General features: G+C 41.4%; 1 protein-coding gene across 1 annotated transcript; it reads right to left on the bottom strand.

The window, feature by feature from the left end:
- Positions 1 to 115: 115 nt before the first annotated feature.
- LOC122414545 (uncharacterized) lies at positions 116 to 27,376 on the bottom strand. The gene is made up of 3 exons (XM_043425919.1): positions 25,943 to 27,376; positions 16,967 to 17,376; positions 116 to 8,861 (listed from the first exon to the last, which is right to left on the bottom strand). The coding sequence occupies exons 1-3, from the start codon at positions 26,076 to 26,078 to the stop codon at positions 8,679 to 8,681; spliced, it is 729 nt and encodes a 242-aa protein (XP_043281854.1). The 5' UTR covers positions 26,079 to 27,376; the 3' UTR covers positions 116 to 8,678.
- Between the last annotated feature and the right edge of the window lie 399 nt (positions 27,377 to 27,775).

Below are 27,775 nucleotides of genomic sequence, written 5' to 3' on the forward strand. Positions count from 1 at the left end.
AGTTTTTGTTTTACAGCGTTCGGCGTGTTTACATTTATTCGTTAGAAAAATAATAGAAAATAAAGAAAGAGAGAGAGAGAGAGAGAGAAAAAAAAATAAAAAACAAGAACAAAAATCGTTTCAAGTACAATAATATAATTGGCGACGCAATAGAGGCCTACGAAGGGCCGGGGAAAGCGGCGCGTTTTATAATCGACGTTTCACATAACCTTGTAAAATTTGTCTTGTTGTCGTCTTTACGAGATATACATAACTATATAAAAGTGAAAAAATCTGTACAATGAAAGACATGCGGGTAGCGGAGAGATGTCCCTGTCCGTAAATCTTTGTATTTGACAAATCGCATGGTGGGTGGAGAGGAAGGAGAAGGACGTTTAGGATCGGAGCAGGCTCGCTGGGAAGGGATAAAAAAATTTGACGTTTTGTTATTTCGTTCCTACGATAAACCGCTCTGCGGAATGAGGCTCGTATCGTTTATATTATTATTGCGGCCTCGCGCGCGCTCAGCCACCGGTAGCGATTCGAAAACGCACATCGACGAGGACAGCAGACGCGAGACGATCATTTTATTTATATATATATTTTTGTTTTCCGTATTATTTATCATTCGATTCGTACATATATAAATATATATATATATATATGTAAAATAATCGATCAATGTAGATGCACGTTCATTATTCGTGACAACATATGATTAAAGAAAAATAATAATAATATATATTATCCTGGTAATAATACAAATCATCGTGGTACATGGTTCCTCATCGTTTGAAATAAAGAAGTAGAAAAAATGATGTTCTTAATAAAATTAATAACACGATTAGATGGTCGTAGATGAAAAATAAAAAGGTAGCAATAACGTATGGTCCGTAGTGACTTAATTAACACAGCATCGTATGATTAGGTTTTCCACGTTTCTTCTTCCCTTTTTTCTCTCGCTTACGCTCGCTCGATCGGCAATTTTATCGCTTCGATCTCGTGCATCCATGAGTTTTTCGTCTCGTCCAGATTTCAGTAAATGTGAATCCTGCACATGGCCGGAATAAGCAGAGCCACGAGGAGGCGAAAACCGTAATCATCGTGAACGATTATAAACCGTGAGTTTGCGAAATGAAAATAAGCAGATCGAGGGAGAACAAAGTTGGGGATAGAGAGAAGAGAGAAGGAAGAATGGGAAAGAAAGAGAAAGTGGCGAATGTGATTATTACTATCGACAATGTTCCCTTGCGAAATACAATTAATTTTTTATTTATTTTTTTTTTTTTCATGTTTCATTAAGATTATTACTCCACATGGCATGTTTTCAGGCCGGCAGGTAGCGATGTTATTGAGTAGAGAAAAGACGAAGTAGAGAGGGAAGAAAAACGAATAAAGACGACGAAAGAAACAGAAAAAATTTTTTCCCCAATTCCAAAGAGATGTGAAAGTTTGAAAAAAATAAAATAAAGAAAAAAAAAAACAAAACCTCTCGCCCGAATGCAAATACGAGATAGCGTTGTACAAATATATCACGTGACCGCCCTCCCACCGTCCAAATCGATTATCACACGAGTCGGAGTATCAAAAAAGTATGAAGAGAAGAAGAAGAAAAAAACGACAAATATCAAGGAGTAGAAAAATATGTAAACGAAAACAAAAAAAAAAGGCATTAAAAAATGGAGTATCGAAATTGAGCTCGTGCGCCGTTAGCCAACAGCTCGCAAACATTCGTTCTCTCCCTCGTTAATATATTTGGTCACTTCTTTGGATTGGTCAGCTGGACGAATAAAAAACGAACAACGAGAAAAAATCTCATTCCCATAATGATGAAATTTTTGAATCTCTCCCATCCCTTTCTCCCTCTCATTTCCAAGCCTTCTTCCCGAAATTTTCTCTATACGACTCTGAATATTATTTTTTTAATCTACAAACGAACATTTGTATTTAAGGTGATCTATCACTTGCGCGAGTGCGAGAGAGATAACTGCAAAATGGTTGCACGGTTTACTTGGACGCCCTTGATTTTTTGAGAAAAATGAAGGTTACACCTTGTTCTCTGAAAAAATGAGAATAGCGTGTAACTCATATTTTCTTTCAAATATCAAGCTACCCGGAATAAACCGTGCAACAGGATTTTTACCGACTGAACAAGCGACAGAGCACCTTAATTAATATTCATATTGATTATATCTCATTTATCAATTTTTCATTCCTTTCAATAGTTCATTTACTTTGATTTCCTGCAAGGGGCTGGGGCAGGAACGAAATCATGTACTTTTTGCAAAAATACGGTTAATCGGGGTCAGTGGCTATGTTCAAAGTCCAGACTTTATCACAATGTTTATTTGCGAGCTTTGACTACGACGCGAGTATTTTTATACCCTTCTCCCATCCTTCCATCCTCCTTCCCTTGAAAAATGTACTCTGCCCATGCAACCATTCACACACACACACACGCAGAATCAAAAGCATGCATACGAGAAATTCGAGTTTTTGAAAAACCTTCGATCATTCATCAATGCACACAATTTCGTTCTCTCTCTTTTTCCTTCCCGCACTTTCTCTCCCAGAATCATTCAATTTTTCGTTCTGAGCGATCCGAGGACAAATTACTTTTGTTTCGTCCCCGTTTAAATCGCTCGCGAAGCTCTGGACGATAAAGCAGGGCGGTCTTTATGGTCCACGGGACATTTGGCTACGAACAACGCGATTCTCGTCTACCATTCGGCAAGTTTTTCCTCTCAAATAAATTCATTTTTTTTGCCAAATTCGACATTCCCAAAAATAACAAGAATCAGACGAAGCCTGCAGAAGAAAGGAAGCGAAAGGAAAACCAAAAAAAAAGCAACGCATTCGAGGCCAGTGAGAAAACTAAAATCGAAAAAAAAACGAGCAAGAGAGGGGGAAAGAGAGAAGTAGAAACAGAGTCAATGAACACCTGAGACGAGTACGAAACGATAGAGCGTCAAAGAAAAAAGAGAATATCCATTGTGGAATTGTAGAAAACAAAGATCGAAAAAATGAATTAAAAAATCTCAATGCTTGGTCCGGTAAAGACTAGTCGATTACCGCTTCGGTGTCAGAATAAATCTGACCCTCATTTATATGACGTACGACGGTACGATAGCAATTCGAAGACTCAATGGTCGGTAATGAAAAACGATTGGAGAGTAATGAATAATAATCGTAATAATAATAATAATAGTAATAATAATTCATAATTCAATAATATAATAATAAAGACAATAATAATAATTGTAATGATAATAATAAGAGTAATGATAATAATAATAATAATAATAATAATAATAATAATAATAATAATAATAATAATAATAAACTAGCTACTATACATAATCAACGCAATATCGATATAAATATACTTTATATGAGGAGGTCGAAGAGTAACGTTGACTTTCGATTTTCCTTCGGAGTGTCGTTGTTTTCGAAAGAGAGAGAGAGAGAGAGAGAGAGAGAGAGAGAGAGAGAAAGAGAGAGATGAAGAAATAAAGAGAAACGCAAAAATAAAGCAAAAAAACATCGTTTTCATCTATTTTTGTATATTCGAAATTTTTATTTTAATTTATATATATATATATTTATATATTTTTTGTTTTTACAAATATGAATAAACGTTTGAAAAATCCAAAGTCACCGATTCTGCGTGCCTCCAGGAGATCATTTGAAAATGTATGTGTGAACATTGAGTGTGCTTTGTGTTATTGGATTCATCGAAAAATTCAACGTAGCCATATTCTTTTGAGCTTTCGTTATTTCAATAAGTATTATCGCATGTACTATGTTGTTCGTGGATTCGTGTACAAGTTTTCTCGCAATATTTTCATTCGTTATCAAAGTGTTGGTTGGTTTTTGTTTGTTTTTTTTTCTTTTCCATGGGAAATGGGTAGGATGAGGAAAAACAATGTCAGCCTCGTTCTCGAGGGGGTGGGTGAAGAATAAGGGACAAGGAAGGGACACAAAATGGGGGTGAAAATTTGGGATTACAATATTCATACGATTAATATTGTTTCGTTTTTCTTCTTCTACAATTAGAATATATTTGTTAATAATTACGAGATCACAGTGACGCTTTGACGCGCGGGGATCTCGGGCGAGCGGGCTGTAGTGTCTCGGTGCTCGTTGCTCCTTTTCAAAACTCCTCGTTCGATTTCGTATGAGGGAAAGAGAAAAAAATAAATATTTCAATCGATCCGACGCTCTACCACGAGCTCCACCATGTTTTTCCCCTTCATCGAGTCAATTTCATATTAGTATATTCTCGTTATACATTCACGCGAGTAAAATGTAAATGAAATAAAAGAATTTATAAACAACGAACGAGACACGAATGGCACAGCCTGCTCCCCACGATCCACATAGTCACAGTTACAGCTTATCTTTTCCACCTTTCTCGCCTTACAAAACGACGTAGTCTCTCTCATCCTATCATCATCAAACTCGCATCTTAATAATTCTCATAATCAGCGCATTATTCAACATCATTTTTATTTTATAGTCATCTACGACGACGACCAGACGAAAAAACTACGTTTTCATTTTTACCGAGGAAAAGAGAACGAAATCGCCGAAAACATGAATTTTACAAAGAAAAAGGCAAACGATAAGAGAACTGAAAAATTTACATAAATAAATAAAACATGATAATTTTTCATACTTTCGTCGACTCAAAGTCCCCTCGCGCCAATCACCTCCTCGTTAATCGTCACGAGACAATCGCCTGTCTCGCCCCTCCCCGAGGAAACAAATTTACACCTCACGCTCTTCATCACGTCGGTGTCGTTTTTAAAAAAACATTTACACATATATAAATATACATACACATATATATGTACACAAGTATATAATACATATACATACATATGTGTGTATGTGGGCTCGCGCCTCCTTAAATGTGTTTATATATATATATAATCCTCCTTCCGTGATCAATGTTTGTCCGGTAAGTATTACGTTCTCAATATGGCTGGCTAATAGCTTAAAAAAAAACAAGGTTCCTACAAATCGCTTACAATTTCTAAATGTCCGTACTTACTTTATCGAACGAAAGTAGTTGCAACGCGATAAAGGAAGACGAAGCAAAGCAAAAAAAAAAGGCGAAGAAGAAAAGTCGATACGGAGCAAAATTTTATGGCTGTGTCAGAACAAACTTTATGAAAGTAATTTTTAAGTCGACCTGCAGCTTCCACCTTTTTCGTCTTCCCTTAAATCGTTGCTGTAAATGCACAAGGGGGCAGTGGGCTCGGGGGAGGGGGTCGCTGAATTCGTAGCTGGGGGAGGGAGGAGCATCTCTCGGACAAAAGCGAATATTTACACGCGTCCTTTTGCTCGCAGAAAAAAAAAAAAAAAAAAAAAAAAAAAAAATTCGATCGCGACAGGTCCCCTGTCTCGAGAAGCTTTTTTCCATTGATTTCTTTCATAATCGTTATATTCGTACTTCGTTATTTTTATTTTATATTTATCTATAGGCTAAGTGTTTGTTTTTTTTTTTTCCTTATTCGTGTGTTGCTTTTATTTTTTCTCTTCGTCTTCGTCCTTCGGGGACAATCTTACATTAAGTTTATTCAGAGCAAGCCATAATCCTCTCATTCGGACGTGAAGACAGTTGGGATGAGAAGATGAACGAACGAAAGTGAATTGTGATCGTGCTCACCGCGACCGAGGAAAAAAACTCAATTTGGAGGAAGGCCATAATAATATCGATTGAAAGAGGTAGAATAACGGGGCAGGGGGAGGCGTTTTATCGGTAGAGGGCATTTGACCGCAAAATACCCTCGACTAACGAATTAAAAGGAAAATCGAAGAGGTGGGAGGGGAGAGCGAGAAAATACGAGTGTGAAAACAGGCGAAGAGCGAACGAGTGACAGAGAGCGTTTGAGAAACGAATATAAGGGCAGATATTGACAGTGGAATTGTCCGCATCTCGGTGAGACACGAATGGCAGTTTTTTCATTAAGTTTCGAAATAAAATTGACGAGCCACTCATATACATGAATATCTATTTATATTCATATTCATGTATAATGCGTGTTATTATATTATACGTATAATATTGATTCGTAGGCCTCATCAGCTGATTGAAAAATACAGACGTGTATCATCATTATTACAATCTAAATAAATACTATTCTCTTTACTCACTGGAAATACTTATTACGGACGATTTTACGAGTGTACTTTTGTTTAATTTATATTTAACTATCATTATTCATTACGTTACGCGTTTTTTTTTCTTTTCTTTTCTTTTCTTTTCTTTTTTTTTACGTTTTTTTTTTTTATTTTATTTTTTTCATCTTTTTCATTCAGCATCGATGGACAAATGGGATAAGAAAGATTGGAAGAGAATAAAAAGAAGAGAAAAAAAAAACAAAAACGAATGGACAATCTCTCTCGTTGTTTCGCTCATAACCCTCATTTTTTTCATGTATCACGAGAAAAATAATTCGCGTCGAAACAACGAAAGATGTGGACAAGCAAAGGTGGTTTTTTTCGAAGGAAAAATAGACCTGGTAGAATGATAGAAAAATAGTAGAAAAGTAGGTGGAGAAAGAAAATAGTTTCGTTTGGACAGAGCAGAGAATTTTTACGTCACCGAGATAAAAAAGGGAGCTGAAAAGGGTCAGAGAGAGGGGAAAGGAGGGGTTGGGAGAGAGATTAGCCTCGTCCAAAGTGTCTACGAGTGAACGAGGACTTCTCTGTAAGAGCTAAGCTACCGGAGATCATTTGAAAACTGTCCACAGGCCTCGCAGCGAGCCAATCAAGATGCTGCGTGCCTCGGGTCTATATATTTGTGTATACATATATGTACATGATTTTTCATTATTTAAAAAAAATGCATATACGTACACACATATACATATATTTATATAAATATATTTATGCATATAATATGTCAATTATCTACTTTTATCGTTTAAATTAAACAAACGAACGAACGAAAAAAAAAAAAACCAAAAGAAAAATCTTGAATTTATGACCGATGCTCAACTTCTCGCAATTTTTGTTTGTTTTTTTTTTTGTTTTTTAATTAGCGATTTTTCTTTCGTCTCCCTCATTTCTCTATACATACTCCACGTAATGAATGTTTTTCTCCACTTATCCTTTTCTCATCTAACGTAATTTTAACTTTTTCTTTTTCTTTTGTTTTTTCAAAATTCACAATCACCATCGCCCTCCTCGATATTTTCGTTTTACCTCTCAAGACTCGTTCCTCTCACAATCGTAAAAGTATAACAGCCACAGTGATCGTTTGGAGTAATTTTATCAATTTCATACATAATCGGCTAAAGTATTATCGAATTTTCCTTTAATAAATAGAGAAAAATCTCGAAGTTTCAAGCATCCGAGTAGAACGAGTCGAGACACGGTCAGACTTCGCAGCCTTAGATCATCACAACGAAAAGAGACTTTCGGGAGACTTTAAGCAGCCCTTAAAACGTGATTTTACACATATATGTTTACATATATATGTCAATATAAATATGTATATGCGAATATATATATATTTATATAACTTTATATTTATTTATTCATTTATCTCTTCAATATCACACCATTAATAAACACTGTAACCTTACGCTTATTCCTCTTTGTTTGCTATCTTTTTTCTTTTGCTTGTTTTATCCGTAATGAGATCATCATTTGATTATTCGGTTAAGTCCTCTTTGGATCTCGTCCTTAACCCCCTCCCCTGGCGTTCAAATTACAATTAAAAAAAAATATATATATTTATTATTATATATTAAAAAAAGGAAATTCAGCAAATCTTTTGTCTTCGCGAACCCCCTCCGCCCCTCCTTCCTCGGGTAATTTATACAAAATACAAATTTGTCGCGTCCGATATAACCGCGATTCGATCCACCGTCTGTACGGAAGAAATAAATGGAAAATAATACTCTCGATCGGTCGCGTTGACATCTTCGAATGATTATTATTCTTATCGGTATTATCATTAATATTATTATTATTAATATTCTCATTATTGTTGTAATTATTATTAATATTTGTATAATTATTATTATTGTTGTTGTTGTTATTATTATTGTGATTATTATTATTATGATTATTATTACTATTAACGCAATAATAATGGTTTGTTTTTCTTTTCATTCTCGCTTATCGTTGCTTCGACGTAGAACGAGAAGGCCCAATTTTTTGGGACTTGCGATACTTTGAAAAGTACTGCAGAAGAACAAAAAAAAAGATCGACGATACGACGAGGAAATCGTTGAAAAATTTGACCAATTTTTGTCGCTGCTTTTCGGTCTTTTTCATTACTTTTCTTTTCTTCTTCGTCTTCTTCGTCCTACAATTGTATCGTTCTTCTTTCGTTGTTGAAATTTGCGTCAGGGAGTTGCCCCACGCAAGGGTCGGACTAAGATCCGGAATTCATTGCCAAACCGAATCAAGCCGTTTGTTTCTTTCGTTTCGAAAAGTCTCGAAATTCACGTTTTTCGAGACTCGTTCGGTTTTTTTGTTCTCGGATACGAAAATCGCAGGCGATGTTGTTTTTTTTTTTTTTTTATTTTTTTTATTTCTTTCAATATCGCCCGGACTCTCGTTTTTCTTGGCTTTCGCCCTCTTCTTTTGGGCTCGTCGCCGAACGGCTTGAATGATTCAACGATCGTTTATCTCGGTTCGCAAGCATCGTTACGATTCTTGCTGCTTTTGGCTGCTCTCTATCGTAAACGCGAGACCAACCGCCAACCGAGATAGAGAGCCACCGTCGTCCACAGAGTCTCGCGCAACGGTGCTGGTATTAGAAGCGACAAAATGCTGTCCGAGGATGGGGCGCTTGGGGCTGTAACACCCGGAAAACTCCCGCCGATGAACGGAAGCCTCGATTTCTCGATCTCGGCGTCCTGGAACAATGCGAAATGACAAATTTCTCGTTTATTATCCGCCAGATTCTTGCATATTTTCAGTATTGAAAAAATCTTGTTTTTTATTAAATTGACGCAAAGATTGGACCGTTGCTCGACGAGTTTGGCACTCCCAACCGTTGCGATATTCGGTTTTTTGTACCTCGGAATGTACCTGCCTGCGCGTCCGCTCCGTAACGAGTGCTCCGCTCCCAATTCTCTCTTTCATTATTTCATTTCTCATGACAATGGCAACAAAGTATTCGAGTGTGCGAAGCGAAAAAAAAGGTCGAAAAAAAAGAGTCGAAAATGTGCGTCGTGACTCGCTCGTATTTCCCCACAAATTCCCGAATCAACGAAAGGAAAGTTGATAAAAATGATGCTCGTTGGGCGATTAAAAAAAGCAAACGAATCAGAGTCAAAGGGAGCGTAAGATGGCGAGTCGATTAAGGAGCGGGGGTGACAAAAATGCGTCAAACTGCGGCGCAAGCGCAATTAATTGAACGAGGAAGATTCTTTGTCCGCGGAAGAGAAGCCGGGGCGCCAAGTGCAAGAAATCGGAGGAGCCCAAGCCCACAAGAAATATTATCTCGTGCTCGACTTCCCATTCTCTCCTCGTCTTAATTCGTGAGGAAGATCCGAACATTAATGAACAGGGCGAAAGTCCAATCTCCGCGGCTTTATAAGAATAATAATAATAATAATAATAATAATAATAATAAGAATAACAGTAGCCCACAAGAGGGCTGAGCTCGAGGTGTCTCGGACCACAGTTTTCTTAACGCGCGAGAACCCGGGATAATGCTCATCCCCTCCCTCGGTCTCACCCCTGAATAAATATGGATATACATGGAGGGAAAAAAAGCATTTGGCCGATCACACGATCGCCCATCGGAGCAGCGATCCCGCGCGACAAGAGAGAAGAGATTATCAGACGTGCGGAAGAATCCGCACCGAGGGATGAAACATTATCACCGGGGGAGTGAGAAAACTGTGGACACGAGATGAGAGGAAAAAAAGAAACACGTCACATTAAGAAAGAATTATGGCGAATTGGCCGAGATAGGGAAACCCATCGAAGAAAGTTTCGCTCTCTCGTTCTCTATTAATTGTCTTTTCCTTATTTATTCTCTCTCTTTCTCGCCTCCGCTAAGATCATATCCCTCGGAAATTCTCTCAAACATATATTTTTCTCCGACATCAGTTTTTACGCGCGTATATATTTAGCGATCGCAAGATTCTATACAGGCTCGTAAGCATAAATCGTCGTGAGTGCATTGTCCACGCTCCATCGCCCGTAATATCTTTCATCGTAATAAGAGAATATGCTGCGGCGCGTGAGCGCGATAAAAATCATTTGCTTCTGACCATTTCCGCGCTCTCTTGACCGCGATTACCGCGTGCAAACGTTCCAACGAGTCCCGGCGTTTGCAGCGCAGACTCGCAGTCCACTGGACCGTGAAATTTTGGAGGAACGAATCGCCCAAAAAGCCCTCTCTTTTCTTATCCGGTACGCGAGAGAGCAGAAAAAATAAGGGCTGCGGCCAAAGTAGATTGTTAAAATGTGAAATTCCATCTGAGAAATCTCGGTTTCAACGACGATAAATGAGGAGTAATTGTGAACAAGATAACAATCCGAACGATTTTCGAGCTATTTGAGAGAAGCGAGTAAGCAGTGTGCGGAATAAGAAGCGAGGAAGAAAATTAAGTAAATAACTGCAACAATGGACTATAAAATGATTACTAAACTCGATATATTTCGATAAAAACAATATTTTTCATAAGCCGTGGAGAAAGAGAATCGCCCACCAATCAAATATATCTGTACGTACGTAATTGTTTTTCGCAGAGACACTATTTTCTAGGCGAGTCAATATACTTTTTCTTGTCCTCGCGGAGCAATAACGTGCCATTGGGAATAACAACTGCGCGGAATATCCGAAAGAAAGTTGGAGAAACATAACGGTAGGAGGGTTTACGTCGGGCCCGCGAGATACAGCAGCCGAGCGAAGGCTCGCGTTGTTTAATACGCGAGAGGAGCGATCCGAGGATATATTAAAGCTAGCCAAGTCAATTTGCAGCGATCGAGAGCAGTGACGGAAAAAGCGATATGCAGCCTGTTGCACGGCGAAAAGAGAGGGGAAAAAATATTATGCGTTGTAAAAAAATGATAATAGAGGGAGAGAGAGCAAAGCGGATTGGGCAGGACGCGAGAGCGAGAGAGAAGACATCGTTGAAGATAATCGGAGATCATTTTCTCGGGCAGTAGCCAAAGCAAGGCTCGTGCCAACGGTGCAGACCCACGACCACTTAACTTTCACGTTTTCTTCACGACTCCTCTCTCTCTCTGTACTGCTTTGTATACTTGTACGTGTGCACATGTATGTAACAAGTTATATAAAGATCTATAGTAGTTTTGTCCCTGCATCGCACGATCCTCGTTGCATGCTCGCTTGCCCCGCCCGGAGATACGTGTATGTAAATGTTGGATAAAATGCGATAATGGAACGTAACGTACAGTCAATTCGTAAATTACGTAAAAGCAAATGCAGGATGATCAAAAAAGGCGAATCTGTGCCCTTTTTTCGTGTGTAAGTGTTTTCTTTATAAAGAAGAGCACGGAGAGAAAAAAATAGTAAGAACAGGGTGTCTAATTTTGACCGGAACAGAAATTTCATGACTTTTAAGGCTTTTTAAGTCAAGGAACAGGAATTTTTCATGACTTTTCTTATGGTTCTGATACTTTTTATTCATCTTTTAATTATAAAAGAATTCAATAAAAATAACAAAGAAATGATATTTTATTTTGAAATAAAGAATCTTTTTTTTCTTACAAACTATTCATTCGATATTCGTTTTTATATCGATGATGAGTATTGACGAACCAGACATTGTCGCCACCCCGCGAATTTTGAAATCATGTTGAAGAAAACCAAAAAATCGACAATGACAATGAGCGTTGCAGAGATCTTAAAAAATCAGGTTGTTTGGTCATTTTTCATGACATTTAATGATTTTTTCAGGTCCGAGTGTAATTTCATGACATTTAAGAATTTTCATGACTTTTCAGGTCGTTAGACACCCTGAAGAATTACTGTGCCACCGTAGTGTTAGGCTTCTATGTCGCCCATTTTGGAGGTTTTTACCAAAAACGTTGTTATTTTCGTGTCAGTTGCAAATTAAAATTTCTGAATTGCTTATTTTACGGTTGAGCATAGTAAAATTCCAAGAGCTCGAATACAAGTGTCGCCGATCCGCCGAAATTTTTGACAATTTACCATGCGACATAGCAGAATTTCATTTGCTCTTGAATATTAAGACGAAGAGAAAAAAATTGTAAAAATTACTTTGACACCGTAGTGTCAGGGTTCCACATCGCCCATTTTGGAGGTTTTTACCAAAAACATTGTAACTTCCAAGTCAATTCCGAATAAAAACTTTCAAGTTGCTTATTTTGCTCTTACAGAGGTTTAAACTGTGCTATTTTTTCCTACGTAGTTCACCGAGAAAACATTGTAAAATTTGTGTCGTCTCGAGTATGAACTGTAAAGTAGAATTATTTATGTCGTTTTGCTATGGTTAGTACTGTTCTCACAATCAAAATAAACAGTTGAACATTAGTAAAATTTGAGAACCCCGCAGCATCGATGATCCGCCAAAGTGCATAGAAATTTACTACGGTAAATAGCAGAATTTCAATCGCGCTTGTACGATAATATATCGGTACACATGTGAGCGCTACATTTTTTTTGGAATTTTTTACTGGAATTTTCTCTGCTATTCAAATCGATTATTACTGGCTCCAATTTAACGAAAAAAATTTGGATTCGCTCAACCTAAATTTCAAGTAAAAAAAGTAAAAAAATCGAAGAATCAATAAAACAGTCGATTACGGCCGTGATTTATCGGCGAGTTTGTCAATTGAAATATTTTCATTCGATTTTTATTTCGTGGCAAAACTACCGCGATTCGTGGATCTGAGTCAGGCCGGATCAACGAGATTATCGGTTCTCTTACTACTGTTATTATTTTATCATTGTCATTATCATCATTATTTCCTCGCGTCGAATCACTGGGTTTACCCTGGCGGTGGGCAGGTATCGCGCGATGTGTCAGGGCTGCAAGTTCTGATGTATAAAATAGTGGAAATCGATCGTCAGCTGCGGTGGAAGTACACGAAGTAAACGGAGAAAGAAATGGTCGGTTATTGCTGCTGCTTTCACGACTATTTCTATCAAAGGCTCGTTCGACCAGTGAAATCAATTCTGTCCTTGAATTTGTCAAACGAGCATAATTATTTTTTGGACAATATCGAGCTGGAAGTGTTTAAAAACGTATTAAAATGCAACGGCACTTGTTTATTTTAAATTCAAACGAAAATCTTAAATCCGATAAAGCGAACGGCGTTTCTCGATAACAATGGCAACGTCGCGGTGCCAGAAGATGGAAACGGAAGCTCACGATCCGAAGGAAGCGCGGAGAAGCGGAGCAGCCACGAGATAAAAATGTTCGGGACAATTTCACGGTAAAACGAGTCGGTCTTAATTCTCTCGGTATTTCCCAATTATACGGCAACTTAAACGGTAATAATTAGACGTTGGGTTAAGGGGCGAGGGAGAGAGAGAGAGAGAGAGGCCGAAGGGCGCGGGGTCCGAGCAGTATCGAATGTCCAAAGACTTTCGTCCTCTCCTCGTCCCATTTCCAGTCAAGGACAAGCGAGTATCTTTTCTTTGGTGCGTTGAGAAACAGGAGATCGCGCACCGACGGCGAGGAGCGACGAGAGGAAAAGGTTCTCTGATTTCCGTCTCCTTTTGCAGAGTTCCTTGAGCAAACAAGAGGAAAATTGAGCACGCGGGGGAGAGGGGAAAAGGGGAGAAAATGGCAGGATCGTTGGAGGAGTCTTGAAAGGAGGCGAGTGGGTAGGACGAAGCCAAGGAGTCTCTCGCGTGCGGTGACGGGGAACGTCGAGACTGCGGGAGGGGGGGAAAGGAACGAGGGGCTGAAAGGAACTTTTTCACGCCGCACTTGTTCCTTTATCGTATCTCGATAAGTCGATACATATTTGATCGAGCCACGAGGGAGATTCCTAAGGGTGCAAAAAAAGGGAACGGCAAATGAAACTAGCATGAATTCTGTAAGACGAGCTATTGTTGGCGTGGGCGTGAAAGATCAAGGAGGGTCGATCTGTTTGCCATCGTTCGATGGAATTATACTCGCTGTGTGCGTGTGCCTAAGTCTGCGCTCGTGTCTGCGCCCGACCCCTGACATCGAAACTAAAGCTCGCGACAGCTATAACTACTCCGTGTTGGACAACACGGGGGGATTTCCTCAAGATCCACTTCAAGCAACTTCGCTAAGTGTTGGGTACAGAGCGATTCAAATCGAGTCACGAACGCTTTTTACCGATTAAAATCGAAAGCGGCTCGAATTTTTCATTCAGAGATTTCCTTCTGAGGCGTTGAATGGGAAAGCGTCCGAAATTTAGTGACACTACGAGGGCCATTTCGAAAGGTTTGATTCCCAGAGTATGCTCCATGATTCTGAGGAAACTCAGCGACACTCGAGCCGCAATATGACACTCGAGAATCGAGAGAAAAACAAACGTTTTCGAGGCCAGCTCAAAATACGTATTAATAAAAAATTGCCCCTTCAATTTGTTATGAACGGGGGTGTATGCGTCGTGAGACAGGAGAAGCGAGGCCGGGGGATCGTTGGCGTGTCGAGACACCCGATATTTATTACGCCCATGGGGTATTCGGTCTGTACAGGAGGGAGGAGGGAACGTTTCCTTGCCGAGAAAGTGGGGCCGTGTGATAACTAAATTCACGTTTATGGCCATTGAAGCTTTCTCGCCTCATCACACACACGCACATATTCCTCAATCTTAACATCCATTTAATAATATGTATTCATAAATGATGAAACGCACACGGAGTGAGCAAGAAAGCTTGCCGGAGTGTGAAGCACAAAACGTGCGGCGAATAGAAGGGACTTTGGTAAACCACGAAATCGTGGGATAGAGCAAAAGATATGCCACGAGAGATCGTGAATCATTCCCCCTGCCCGCCGTAGCCGCAGCCAACAAATTCATCGTCTTTCATGTCGTATATGGCGATTTTATCGCGCTGATGATCGATGTTACGATTAAATGAAAGAAAAAAAAAAAAAAATATCGTACAATAAGAAAACTGCGGAGGAGTGAGGACTGAGTTATTGCAGACGAGCAGACTGCGAAATGAAAATGTCAAGAGGTGTTTTGATCGCTGTTATTGCAGAGGAATAATAATAACGAATTATTAAATACGAAAAATCCAAAGGAACGAATGCTGGAGTAATTTTCGAAAATTTTCTTAATGCCTTCATTTGTTTGATACTTTATGCGGGGGCACATAGAAGCTAATTGCTTTCCATGAAGCGAGAAGTTGGTCGGGCTGTTATTTGGATCCGAAATTGGCCCTAGTGGAATTGGAGAGTCCGAGAAATTTCGTGGGCAACGAAACCTCACAATTACGAAGGTACATGGGAAAATGTACGAATCCCAGCAGCAACCTTATCAACGAGACTCGAAGTAATAACGCGTAAACATTTTCATAAAGGTTTATACGTGTGTGTATAAGAGAGTACAAAACGAAATAACACGTGAATTTAAAAGCGCAGTATGTGCAGGAAGAAATATATGAAAAATGTCATTAGGCGAGACAGGGAAGGTGGGCTTGAGTGGCGAGGCTCACGAGAGTGAGAATTCGCAAAGTTCAAGTTAGTTTCCGTCGTCGCAGACACCCAGGACAAGCACACCGTGTTCTGGGATGTGGTATAAAAGACACATAAACAGAGTAGACGCTACGTATATACTTAACGATGTACACTCGAACCTCATGCATTTCTATGTAGTTTTGGGCGTCGCGACCCTCGTCGTTTGTGGCGAGCATCTGAATTCTAAATTACTCTGTTTCCCACCGTACATTTCGTGTCCATAATTAGAGCAGACTGGCGCGTCTCTTGTTCGAGAGTTACGAGATTATACCATTTTATAATCACTATTGTCCGGGGAATTTAAGTCAATTCATTTTTTTAACAATTCAATTATCTTGTTTGACTCAACTTGTGCTACTTCAATTCGTTCAATTTACTTCGTGACTGAGACATTAGTGGTTCTACTCGTTGCTCGAATATTAAAAATTCATCACTCATGTCGTTGATTGAATTAAGGGGGGGTCCTACTTTAGAAAGCCTAAAAAATCTATTGTTTTCGAGAATGTTTTTAGGATGGAAATAACTCAACATGACCAACTTTTCGGTATAGTTTCAAGGACATTTCAAGAGTACAAAAACATTTTTTTCATGTGATGAATACTTATTTATATATGGTTTATGGGCAAAGTCTGATTGTCGAAGTTCCTCGACTGTGTACAATGTGGAGATCGTAATTATTATTTGAAACGAAAATTCCAAATTATTTTCTCATTTTCATATATTTTCCTTCCATATGAACCTATAAAAATCCGAAAAAATTACGAAATTCTATATTTTCAGCGAGTTTGAAAAAAAAAACGATTCTAAAGAAGAAGAATGTCACTTTGACGTGCTGTAAATATAAAATTTCGCAATATTTTCGGTTTTTTTTAGGTTCACGTGGAAGAAAAATATATATGAAAATGAAAAAAACATTTGGAATTTTTGTTGCAGACAATAATTACGATCTCCACACTGTACGCAGCTGTGAAACTTCGACAATCAGACTTTGCGCATAACGATGTACAAATTATTAGTATTTATCACATTAAAAAAAAAAAAAAACAAACAAAATCGAAAACAATCGATTTTTGATTTTCTAAAGTGGGATCCCTCAATTGTCGATTTTTCATCGATTTGAAAAATGCAAATTTTAATTGAACTCGAAGAGCAATAGTCTGATAAAATTAATTATAATCGACCGAAAAGTCTCGTTTGAAAAACTTTTGATTTTCGACCGGCGATTGGATAATTCGACTAATTTGGTTCATTTATACGCGAGAACCATCGAAGATGGAAATTTAGAAAAAACCCTGCTGAAATATTCCTTCGCGAAAATATTTCAATGAGTTTGTGATACGAAAAAAGCTCACCTTGGTCTTGGAGGCGTGAAAATCGTCAGCAATGTTTCTGAGATTAGCTCCGACGTTGGCCCATTCCCTCTCGCTGATTGACGGGCTGAGATGTCGACAGGAGTTGCCCCGAACGTTCGTGCTTTCATTTCTGCCCTTTTCGAGTGCCGAGCCCTCGGACGTGAGTCTTCGTCTCCGCGGTCGTGGCCTTGGGCTCGGTACCGGTGGGCTGAATTCGGGAAATTGGAAAGCAGCGTCGCGGGTCGGACTGCTGGGGGCGGAAACGGTTACCTGAGGTGCGGCGGGTGGCAATTGGTCGACTGCGGAAAGCACAAGATCCGGAAGTGGAAGCCTCGAGAGATCCGAGTCGACGAGGACCACCGGATGTTCACGGCTGCCGGGAGTATCGCCTGGTCGACGAGGCAAACGATCTGCAATTTCAACAAAACAAAAAAACATTTCCAACGTCATTCAATTTCCAACAAGTTTCTGCATTTTTTCGTTGCTTTTACAATCGATAAGAAACTCATTCAGCTATAAATACGCTCGTTCGAATAACCAAAAATTCTTTCAGCCAATCTTTCTCGTCGTCCTAATAATCACGAAAGCCTCGCACAGATGCTTTCTCTCCGAACGATCGATGCGGACTCAAAATCAAACCCGCGATAAACTACCCAGGAAAACGACGCTGAAGTTCGCAACGTCGGAGCCCAACGAACCGATCTTAAATAACTCTCGAACGATTTCAGCAAATCTCCAATTTCGTTGCCTCCCGAAATTCCTAATTTTTCACTCTACACCGGTTCGTGAAATAAAAAATGGTCCATCGCAAATCTTATTTTTCGTTCATTTCGTTGGACTCGAACGTTGCAAGCTCCAGCGTCGTTCCACGAAGCCGTAAACGTTGCGCACACTCCACCGGCGCGTTTCAAGTCTCTCGTCTCAATCATCCAACATCTACTCGGAGAGATGTATATTCATAAATCTAGAACGATATTACCGCGCCGCGCAGACTCTTATTATCCCCTCGAGATGACATAATCCAGTGATAATGAAGTCTTGCACGCTTTTTTACTGCTCGTATATACATTATGTGTATGCACGTGCACTGTATATGCAGGAGAATCTCATCGAGTCCGAAGATTTAGATGCGAGAGGGGGTTCTTCGTGGAGGTAAAGCTCCCTGGAGAATTTGCAGGTGAGAGGCTGAGAGAGAGAGAGAGAGAGAGAGAACGAGGAAGGAAAAATGAGAGGAAGAGCAGGGAAGGAGGGATAAGCCGAAAAGAGAAGCAGAGATGATGAGCAGAATGCACACAGCGTTCGCTACTCTATCCAAGGAAGATGGCGTGTTAGACCAAGTGAGACTTAGAGAAGGTTACAAACTTTTATGCACTCGTAAAGTCTTGCATATGGTGCACCAGTATATATATCTTGGTTTATCGAGTCTAGACGGCCAAGACAACGAGAAAAGACCCAAAAGAGAGGGAGAGGGGGAGAAAGAAGGGGGGGGGGAAGAAAGGATGTTAGGAAACGAGAGGCAAATTAGCGTCTAGGAAAAGGGTTTTATTCCAGCTCGTCAAGGACTGAGAGACCTTTTGTGCATCACGTAAACTAGACAGCTGACTCGAGAAAATTCACCGTTCAGCCTGTGCGATATGTCGAAACGTTTGCACATCTACCAAACTAAATTCCTGTTGCGATTCGATATGCTTGAAACGAAAAAAATAATAGTCGCTGCTTCCAGGAATATGGAGAGTTAAAAATAATGGAAGTTTAAGAAAACAGGTTTTGAGATTGAGCTAACAAGGAATCGAGCGATTTGTTAAGCTGAAATTCGCAAGGGTCCGACGAAATGAACGAAAAAAAATTGTGATTCGCCCTTTTTATTTATTTCACGCGGTGCAGGTTGTAAAACAACGAATTGAAAATTCGGCAGGGAATGAAATTGGATAATAACTCGAATAATTGGAGAGTTTTACAAATTTTACGATTTGGGGTGGGGATCAAATGTTGGAACGATTAAAATTTCGAACAGCTAAAATCTCGAGTTTATAAACTTTGAATGATAATATGGAGGCGGATAGATTCGACTAGAGGTTTGAACTGCAAGGTTCGAAGAACGTTTACATCGAAAATAGAATGTAACAATCGCCCATAGGACGATGACTGAAATATCGATTTTTCGAAAATTCGACTATCACTCTTTCGAGTCATAAATTACTACGGTCAGCGATACTGTGAAAATTCACAATTTTAAAAATATAATAACGAAAGACCAAATATTACTGAGATTGAAATACTGAAACACCAAAAAGTCGAACAATCAAAATAGCGAAACGTTAGAAAGTCGATCGATCAAAATAAAGAAATGCAGCGGAGCTCCAAATACACGCGTCTCACTCACTCACTTACTCAGACCGGTGATCTTCAATTTTAAACATCGCCATTTCGACTTTCGCCTTTTCGAGCTATCGTTATTCCGCATATCTAAGTTTTATAGGCTCGAAAAATTCACTTTCGATTTTTTGCTACTCTACATTCCGGTCTGTCTATAAAACAATAACTCTCCATTTTGAATTCGAAAATATGAAAACTTTTGACATTCGGATGGTCTGTTAAAATTGCATTCGAAATGAAAACTATTGAAGTATATATTTTCGGATAAATATGAAGAATTCAAAGAAGGAATGTTTGATTAAACACGCAATCTGCTGAACAGTCGATCGGGAATAAGAATTTCGAATAACTTATTTTTCTCCAAACTGATATCACAACTTATAAAATTTCGAAATATCGACCGTTCTTTCTACAATTCAGTTATTCGACATATTGAACTCCGCCCACGATTTGATAAGGACTCTCGAATCATCATGAGAATTTTCTCGATTGCCGCACAACCAAAATAATCTCTCGCATCGAACAGCAGAGAAATAACGCGTTATTTTCATGCAATTCGTACGCTCGAGCTCATTACGATAATCCGTCGAATGGAGCGTGACAAAAACGTGTTTCTGTCGCCATCCCTTCGACCATTGTTCTCCATTCTTTCTCCGTCTCGATTTATTAATAATATTATAATTCCGTCTCCGCGTACACGAATGCGCGCACATGTACGTGCATTTTGAATAAAGATCGAGCGAGTGTGTGCTCACGTATGCTCGTAGCATCGATCCTTGACATTTAGCGTTCACATGCTCAAAGAGACAGCATCTCGCCTGCACCGCAACTGCTCTTTCACTTGTGCAATGGCATATGCTGCATACATCGAGACTCGGTGTGTTCAGAGACTGTGGAGAAATCACCCACGTGTGTACAGAGCGATGTGTGAGAAATGTTTGTAAACAGGCGCGCATATACGAAGAGTCGATAAGCCTCGGAGAAAACTAATCACACTTCATAGAGCCCGCTAGACGAGAGTCGCTTTATCAACAATTTTCCCAACGACTGGATTATTGCAAAACGCCGACGAGTTTTTCATGGCTTCATCGAGTTCACGAATACGGAATTTCTTCATTCGGGAAATCGTGAAAAAAAGCAATCGCGCGTAATCCCCCCGTGACACGACGCTGAAGTTTGCAACGTTGGAGTTCAACGAAATAAAGGAAAAAAATATTTATAATACATTATTTTTTTATTTCACGAATTATTGATGTGGCTTGAAATATGAAGAATTGGAAATTCGGCAGGGAACAAAATTGGAGATTTACTGGAATTATTTGATGAGTTTTTTTAGACCATTTCGTTGGACTCCCACGTTGGAAACTTCAGCCCCATCCCGTGACATCGGCGTAGGAAAATTAATAACCGAAATGGGCTTAATTTTTGAGGGGACGACGCGATTAGTATTATTTACAGAAATTTTCATCGAAGCCTCCGTTACGAGACTCCCGACCGGAGTTTTCCATTGTCGCACGATTTTTCGGGCGATTTGACTTAAGCACGTAGAAGAAAAGCGTCTTTTCCATATATTCGTGTGCATTAAATTGGCGAATAAAAGTGCGTCGTATCGATGCTTCATGCGGTAACGTATAAGTGTGTAGCTGCACTTTGATCCCAACGGAGTGCAAAAAGAGACTATAAACCGCAGCGTATAATGCATAGGTAAAAATATATGCTGAAAAAGTGCAATTGCGAGTTGCGAGCGTTGCAGCAGCAGGGAGCGTGTGCGACGCACGTGGCTGACGCCCGCATGCATTCGATTTAATGTCGCTGGTGCACATGGGAGTGAGACCTTTCGGTGGCGGTGTGACGCCACGCACGAGCACGTTGATACAGACTCAGACACACGTACGAGGATAAATCAAGAGTTACGGAGCAAAAGGTCGTAAATAACGGATTTGGCTGATCGAGCCAGAGCCCCGAAGTGCCCTTTTGTTCGTCAGTTTACCGGGCTTCTGCGGAGAGCAGGTTTATTGCAAGAGAGAAAAGAGACTGAGAGTTGGGCGCGCGTGTCTGGAGCAGTGGGAAGAAGATGGCGTTAGTGTGCGCAGAATTGGAGCCCGGGGAAGCGTGAGTCACGGAGTAACCGCGCGCGCGGAGGAATCGGGAGTCGCGAGTGTGAAAAGTGCAACTGCCGCGAGTATGTTTGAGTGCACGAAAATACGAGCGCACACGCGGGCATGGAGGGAGACAGAAAAGGGCGTAACTTTTCGATACCGAAATGGCAGGAGCGTCCGTGAATTAATCAGTTTCAAATACACCGACGGGGATCGAGCTCGACTTGGCCGCTTGCGCTCACTTGGTCAGGCGAATCATTGCGGAGTGCAGCGGAGAGGAAAACAGTGGCGAGCACACAAAGAGTCTCGTCAAGGCCATCGGAGGAGGCGCACACGCGGCGCGTCGCCAACTTCGACGTCACTCGCGTCGACTCTTTTATTTTTTTCTTTCCTTTTCCCCTCCTTTTCATTCGATTTATTCTTTATTCTCCCGTTGAGATTTTGATACTTGAGACGAGTTTTTCGAGATTTACCGAGACGAATTGACTCTGAAATAGCCTGCTCGCAAGTCCCGCCATTTTCTCACCTCCGGACCTCACGAGTGCGCCATTTTGTCGGGCAACCAATTCTCGGCTCCCTGCTAACACCGTTTCCCCCCTTTTTCAGCCCCCCGATACAGACGTCGCAGCACGAGCTCGCGGCCTTATCTCCTTTGGCTAATTGGAGTGTGTTTATATCACACAAAGTGTGTGACTGACTCAACTCCTCGTCGTTGTTCACTCGCCGAACGTGCGTTTGTTACGCTTCTGCAAACGCACCCGCGAGCATGCGTTCATCCGCGCGAGCCAATGCGTTGCTGCAACAGGTTTTTTCTCCTTTTCTATTTTCCCTATCGCGACACTTTGACACTTTTCCGGAACAATGGGACATTAGCAGAGATACCGAAGGCAACGAGCCTCGCGATCCGTTTTGTTGTCGCAATGCGCGCGTTCGTTGGGCTACTATTTTTCTCGACTTTTTTCTTCAGCGATGCGCTGATAAAACGCCCGTTTTGTCACAATTTAACCGCAGTATCTCAAACACGAATGTGTGGCTAGCTTTGCCCGTTGGCTCGCTGCCTCTTTCAATTTATTTAATCGTATCTTCGATCAATATTTACCGTTTAATGAGCGAATAATAGCCTCGACGCGGTCGCAAGTCGATACGAAATCTCGCGAGAGATTTTATCGGGGGCATAAACGCCAAAGATATCGCGTCGTTAAATAAAAAGAGAAAAGAGCGAGTGGAAAATGGGCAGAGAGAATCGACGGAGAGGAAAATCGTTGAAATTTGTTAGAACAGCAAAAAAGGGGGAGAGAAAAAATTAACGCCGCTCGGCAAGCCAGAAAGTTGTCGCTTTCGCGGTTGAACGCACTCGCAATTACCCACGTAATGCAAACACATCTTTACTCGCGTTTATATACACATACATCTCAGTTGTCGCGTTGAAAATGACAAAAAGTCGTAACGACACGTGCCGAAGGGGTAATCGGACAATTTTTTTGTTACGGAGCTCGACACTCTTTGAGGTAAACGAATCTTTGAGGCGGACAAAAAATAAGCTGGCGAGTGAGCGTCCGCGGCGGAAACGACAGCAAAGTTCATTCCCGCGGTCTCCTTTTCTTTCGAAATTCTCATTTTTCTGAGGTTTCTGGACAACTTTTTGTTCTGATTTAAGCCAAATAGTAGACTCTGGAAATAATTTGATCGCTGCGAAAAATAAAAGAAAGCCCTAATCCCGACGAGATTGAAAAACTCTTCGTTTCTTCCCCCGCCTCATTTCTCTCTCGCGGGTGGCACTCACAGCTGTTTCTATAAATAAAGAGAAGCTTGCGAATCTGATGCAACAAACACCGGCGGAGAACTAGTCGTTTCCCGACCCTCCGAAACCCTTTCCCTCCACGCTTTTCTTCTCTTCCTTTGCTCTTTTACTTTTTCCTCTCTCCGTTTAAACTCCTCGCTTACTCCGCGCTTTAGCGCAACGTCGCTCGACCGGGAGCAATTTCGAATCTCACTACAGCGAGTTGCAAATAAACTCGACGCAAAGTAGGGTATATTGACCCGCTGCGCCTCTTCTATTTTCTTACTCTTACATCCTCCCCTTCGTTTTACTCCTTTTACCCATTTTCACTCCATTTTTGAGCTTATTTTCGGCTCAGCTTTACCGAGTTCTCTTCGTCGAGATTTCGGTCTCTCGCCGTCCCGAATTCATCATCGCATCAACCGTCTTCACGCGCGTTCGCCATTCGTCAAAACTATTTTGAGGTTTCACACTTTTCGTTTGACCTCGAACGAATAAATGATTTTTCTTGAGCTTGCAACGTTCGGGTCCAACGAAACGATCTAAAAACTCTCGAATAATTCCAGTGAATCTCCAATTTCGTTCGCTGCCGAATTTCCAACCGATGATTCGTCAACTAAAAAATTGGTGAATTGCAAAACTTTTATTCAATCGTTTCGTTGAACTCCGACGTCGCAAAATTCAGCGTCCTGTTGCCATCTTCGTTCTTGGTTTCAGGATAAATTTATCGACTGCCAAAGTCTTTTGATTTTGCAACGCCACCGAAAAGTCAATACAGAAACTGGCTCACAGAGTCTGTGCATAAAAATCCATCACCCTGTCTCATCGGTCATTCGAAAACCGTCAAAAATGATAAATTTTACAAAATTATCGTACGTCGCAGTGCTCCAGAGTTGGAAACGACTTTTACTCCCTTCTTCGAACCCAAAGCTCCGGGACCAGCAACTTCCAATAACTCCGGCTGTCAGTTCGCGTACGCGAGGTTTCTCAAGCTTCGAAAATTCACTGTCTTGCTCGTTTGCTCTAAAAGTGCAGGGAACGGAATCGCGACGACGAAACTTCGAAATCGTTTCAACCGCCTGACAAAAGTAGCAAATTTTTTCCCTTTGTCAAGGCTCACGTGTTCCATCCTCGTACTACGTGTAAAGAAATTTTTTCACTCGTTTCCATCGCATAAATTTTACCACGTTTCATGAAAAGGAATTTTGTCGCAGGATTATCGCTGCAATTCTGCAGAAAATTTTGTTCGAACGAGTTTTTCCATTTTCGAAGTACGAGAAAATTTCTCACCGATGAGTATAAAATATTCAAGAAAACTCATGCAAATTTGGGAATTCCGAAGGAAGCACCAGTTTTTAGGATTGCAAGAGAAAATCCGTCGACACTCGACGAGCGAACGGGGTCACGGCCGGACATCGTCTGCCAGTTTACTCTCGGCATTGCACCCACGCGATGTGACTGAGCAATCCGAGCAGCAGCCCTTAACCCTTGAGCACACAGCGAGCACAGATCGCTCCGTTTTACGAAATTTCGTCTCGAGAGACTCGATAAAAACAACAAAATTTTTGTTTTTCCACTTTTCATCGGAATTCCCGTCCCTTTTTTTCGATTTAGCGAAGATTTTTTAACGATTCGAACAACTATTTAGCCCGGCTCAAAGTGATTATATTCTCCGGATGAAAATAAAACGCGCGCCAGTCGCAAAATGAGTTTGCACTAAAACGAAAAATTATGACGAAATTTCGTGAAAATCTGTCTCATCGAGGATCGCGATTAAAAATAAAACGTTGCACGATTAAGACTTTGTACCCGCGCCTATCGTTGCCGAATTCCAGCCAGGTGAGCGCCCGAGCCCACGCGAATTGGTCGAAAAATTTTCGGCAAATGAGTCAGAGGGGTCGACGACCGAAACGCGGTCTTTTCTCGATTGTTAACCGCTCGGATTCTTAGAAATCTTGGAGATTATTTCGATTGCGCGAATCGAGTTGCACAATTGAGAGTCACCGAACTAGAGATCGCATCGAACCCGGGAATATATTTTGCGAATTTATCGGAGTGCGCATTTGACGACGAGGAAAATTCGTTCTTTTCTTTAATTTCACTTTCTTCAACGGTCATTTGCACTCCGCGTTGCTTTTATTTCTCGAATTAGTCGATTATCGCGGCCGTAGTGAGACGCGAACTTGGAACGGTGGCAACGGAATTTCCAGAGACGTCACTCGCTCGGCTTGCCCAAATAAAACCGTCCACGTCCCCAATAATATTTTCATTTCGTTCGACCGCGAACACTTTGCCCGAGGTCAGTGACCCAAATAAACAAACGTAGACACAACACGCGTGAATCGGCACTTTGCGTAAACTCTATCACCAGCTAATTTCACTCTCGGTTGCTAGAAAAATACGAGTTTATAGAGAGAGAGAGAGAGAGTCATGAATTGGAGTAATTTTGACGAATTCACTCCAATTCGTGACTTTTATCGCGCAATGTTTTTTCCAGCACTGAAGAAACTCGACAATTCGAGCAAAATCTTGATCCTTCGATCGAGAAGTAGCAAGATTTATCGAAATCAGAATTTCCGAAGCTCGATGGCGCAAGTTTGGACACTCCAATGTTTATTTCAATCGGGTTTCATCATTGGGAAAAAGATAAATGAAATTTTGGGCTCTCGTAGAATCAGCGTTCGCGAGAAATGGTGAAAGATAGGAAAAAGAGTGACTCACGATTTCGAGATGGATGCTGCGTTCTTCTTCGAAGGACTTGTTGAAGCGCAGCGTACAGATCGAGCATGAGTTGCTCGAGTTGTTGTTCCTGGACCTCGGCTTCGTCTTCGGACGGCAAGGCAAAAGGTCTTGCCATGTTGAGTCGATGATTTGTCTATTCAACAGACGATTATTCTTCCGAGGAGTCTTTTATTCACAAAAGCGTGAGTTCTACAAAAATTGAAGAGATTTTCGTCGAGGATCGAACTTTGTATCGAGCACTATCACAAAGCGTAGAAAAATAATAATTCAGTAGCACAAAACGTCTCGTTACATTCGAGGAAAAAGTGAGTTTCTTTCGAGACGATTTAATCGCAGTAGCACAAGGTTCACTTTTCGAGGAGAGGCTTCGAGTTCCGAAGTGTCATGTTCAGTGGTCGAGGGTGGAATGAAGTAGCGCAGAGGAGGAGAGCACGTGGCTCGGCTCGAGCGGCGCACGTTGCTCTCTTCACACACAACACACGCGGCAAAGTGCGCGCACTTTCTGTAAACGTTTATCGCGCACTTTTCCTCCTCGTCGATACTCTTTCTTTTCTTATTTTAACGAAAGAAAAAAGCGTTTTTATTCCCCGGTGGATATAAAAAAACTTGATAAACGTAGTTGAGAGCGAGATCGCGTCGATTCGATTGATCGAAGCGGCTCAAAATCGCCGTCTAAATCGCCTGTAAGGTGGATCCTCGAATGGATCTATTTCCATAGGTCTTGATTAGCGGGCTCTTGGCACGCCGCCGACACGACCGAAGAAGAAACTTCGATAAAATCGTCGCGGTTTGGTGTAGCGAATGATCGGCCGCACTTGTTCGTTTTGCGATATATGTTCTCAGCTCTCGTTGGTAGAGTGACTCGTGCTCGACGAGAATTCAGTAAAAAGAGCGTCGTGGATGACAGTAAAGTTCTGGTGAGTCGGTGCCTCCGAAAGTTTCACCCGTCTCCACGTGCTTCGAGGCCTCGAGCACTTTCGACAAAAAAGAGTTTATTTCCCGACGATATTATCGCCTCGTTCCCGAGTCTCGTCGATCACTCTCCGGGAGCTTTATCACTGTGTACTCGAAGCAGGCTCCGCGAGCAGCGGCCGACCAATCGAGATGGAAAGTGTGCCGAAAAATGTGAAATAATGAAAAATACTCGACCGCGAGTACCGCGAAATATTCGATCGCACGGGGGGGGGTTTGAGCGAAGCGTTGGCGTACGAATAAACGTTGAGATGACGGAGATATCCGGTGGGGAGAAAGCGTAGAAAACACGAGTATAAAACACGAGTAATCTCGACTGAGCTTGAGCGAACGGAAAACACGTCTATTCTCCTCGAGGTCCGTCGTGGTAATGATTCCTCTAGCACTCGGCGAATGCACTCGGGGGAACGTTGCTCCCCTGATTCCGTGCCGACTGTACACACCAATAAGCAGCAGCACGCATAGAGCCACAGAGCGCAGAGGGGCACACGAGCGCGTTCACACGGATGGGAGGACGGAGAGGAGACAAAACGAGACAAGACACACTGACACGCAAAGAGTCAGTGGCGCACGCTTTTCCCCCACCGGCTTACCACCGCCCTTGGACCACGCGTGAACCCTCGTCGATGTGAGCAGCGCGAGGGAGCGAGACCGAGCGAGCCCGGAGCGGCGAACGGGGAGAGAAGGGGATGCGCGAAGTGTGCGCGCGCACGCCGCCTGCTGCCGAGTGGGGCGCGCGGCGGGCGGGGCGGGGAGAACCGTCCAAGTGGGGAGCGTGCAGCGGGCTACGCTCGATCTTGCACTCTACAGATATACTTTCACGCTTCCTTTTATTTTCTC

Source organism: Venturia canescens, chromosome 8 (genome assembly GCF_019457755.1).
Source record: "Venturia canescens isolate UGA chromosome 8, ASM1945775v1, whole genome shotgun sequence".
Lineage (NCBI taxonomy): Eukaryota > Metazoa > Arthropoda > Insecta > Hymenoptera > Ichneumonidae > Venturia > Venturia canescens.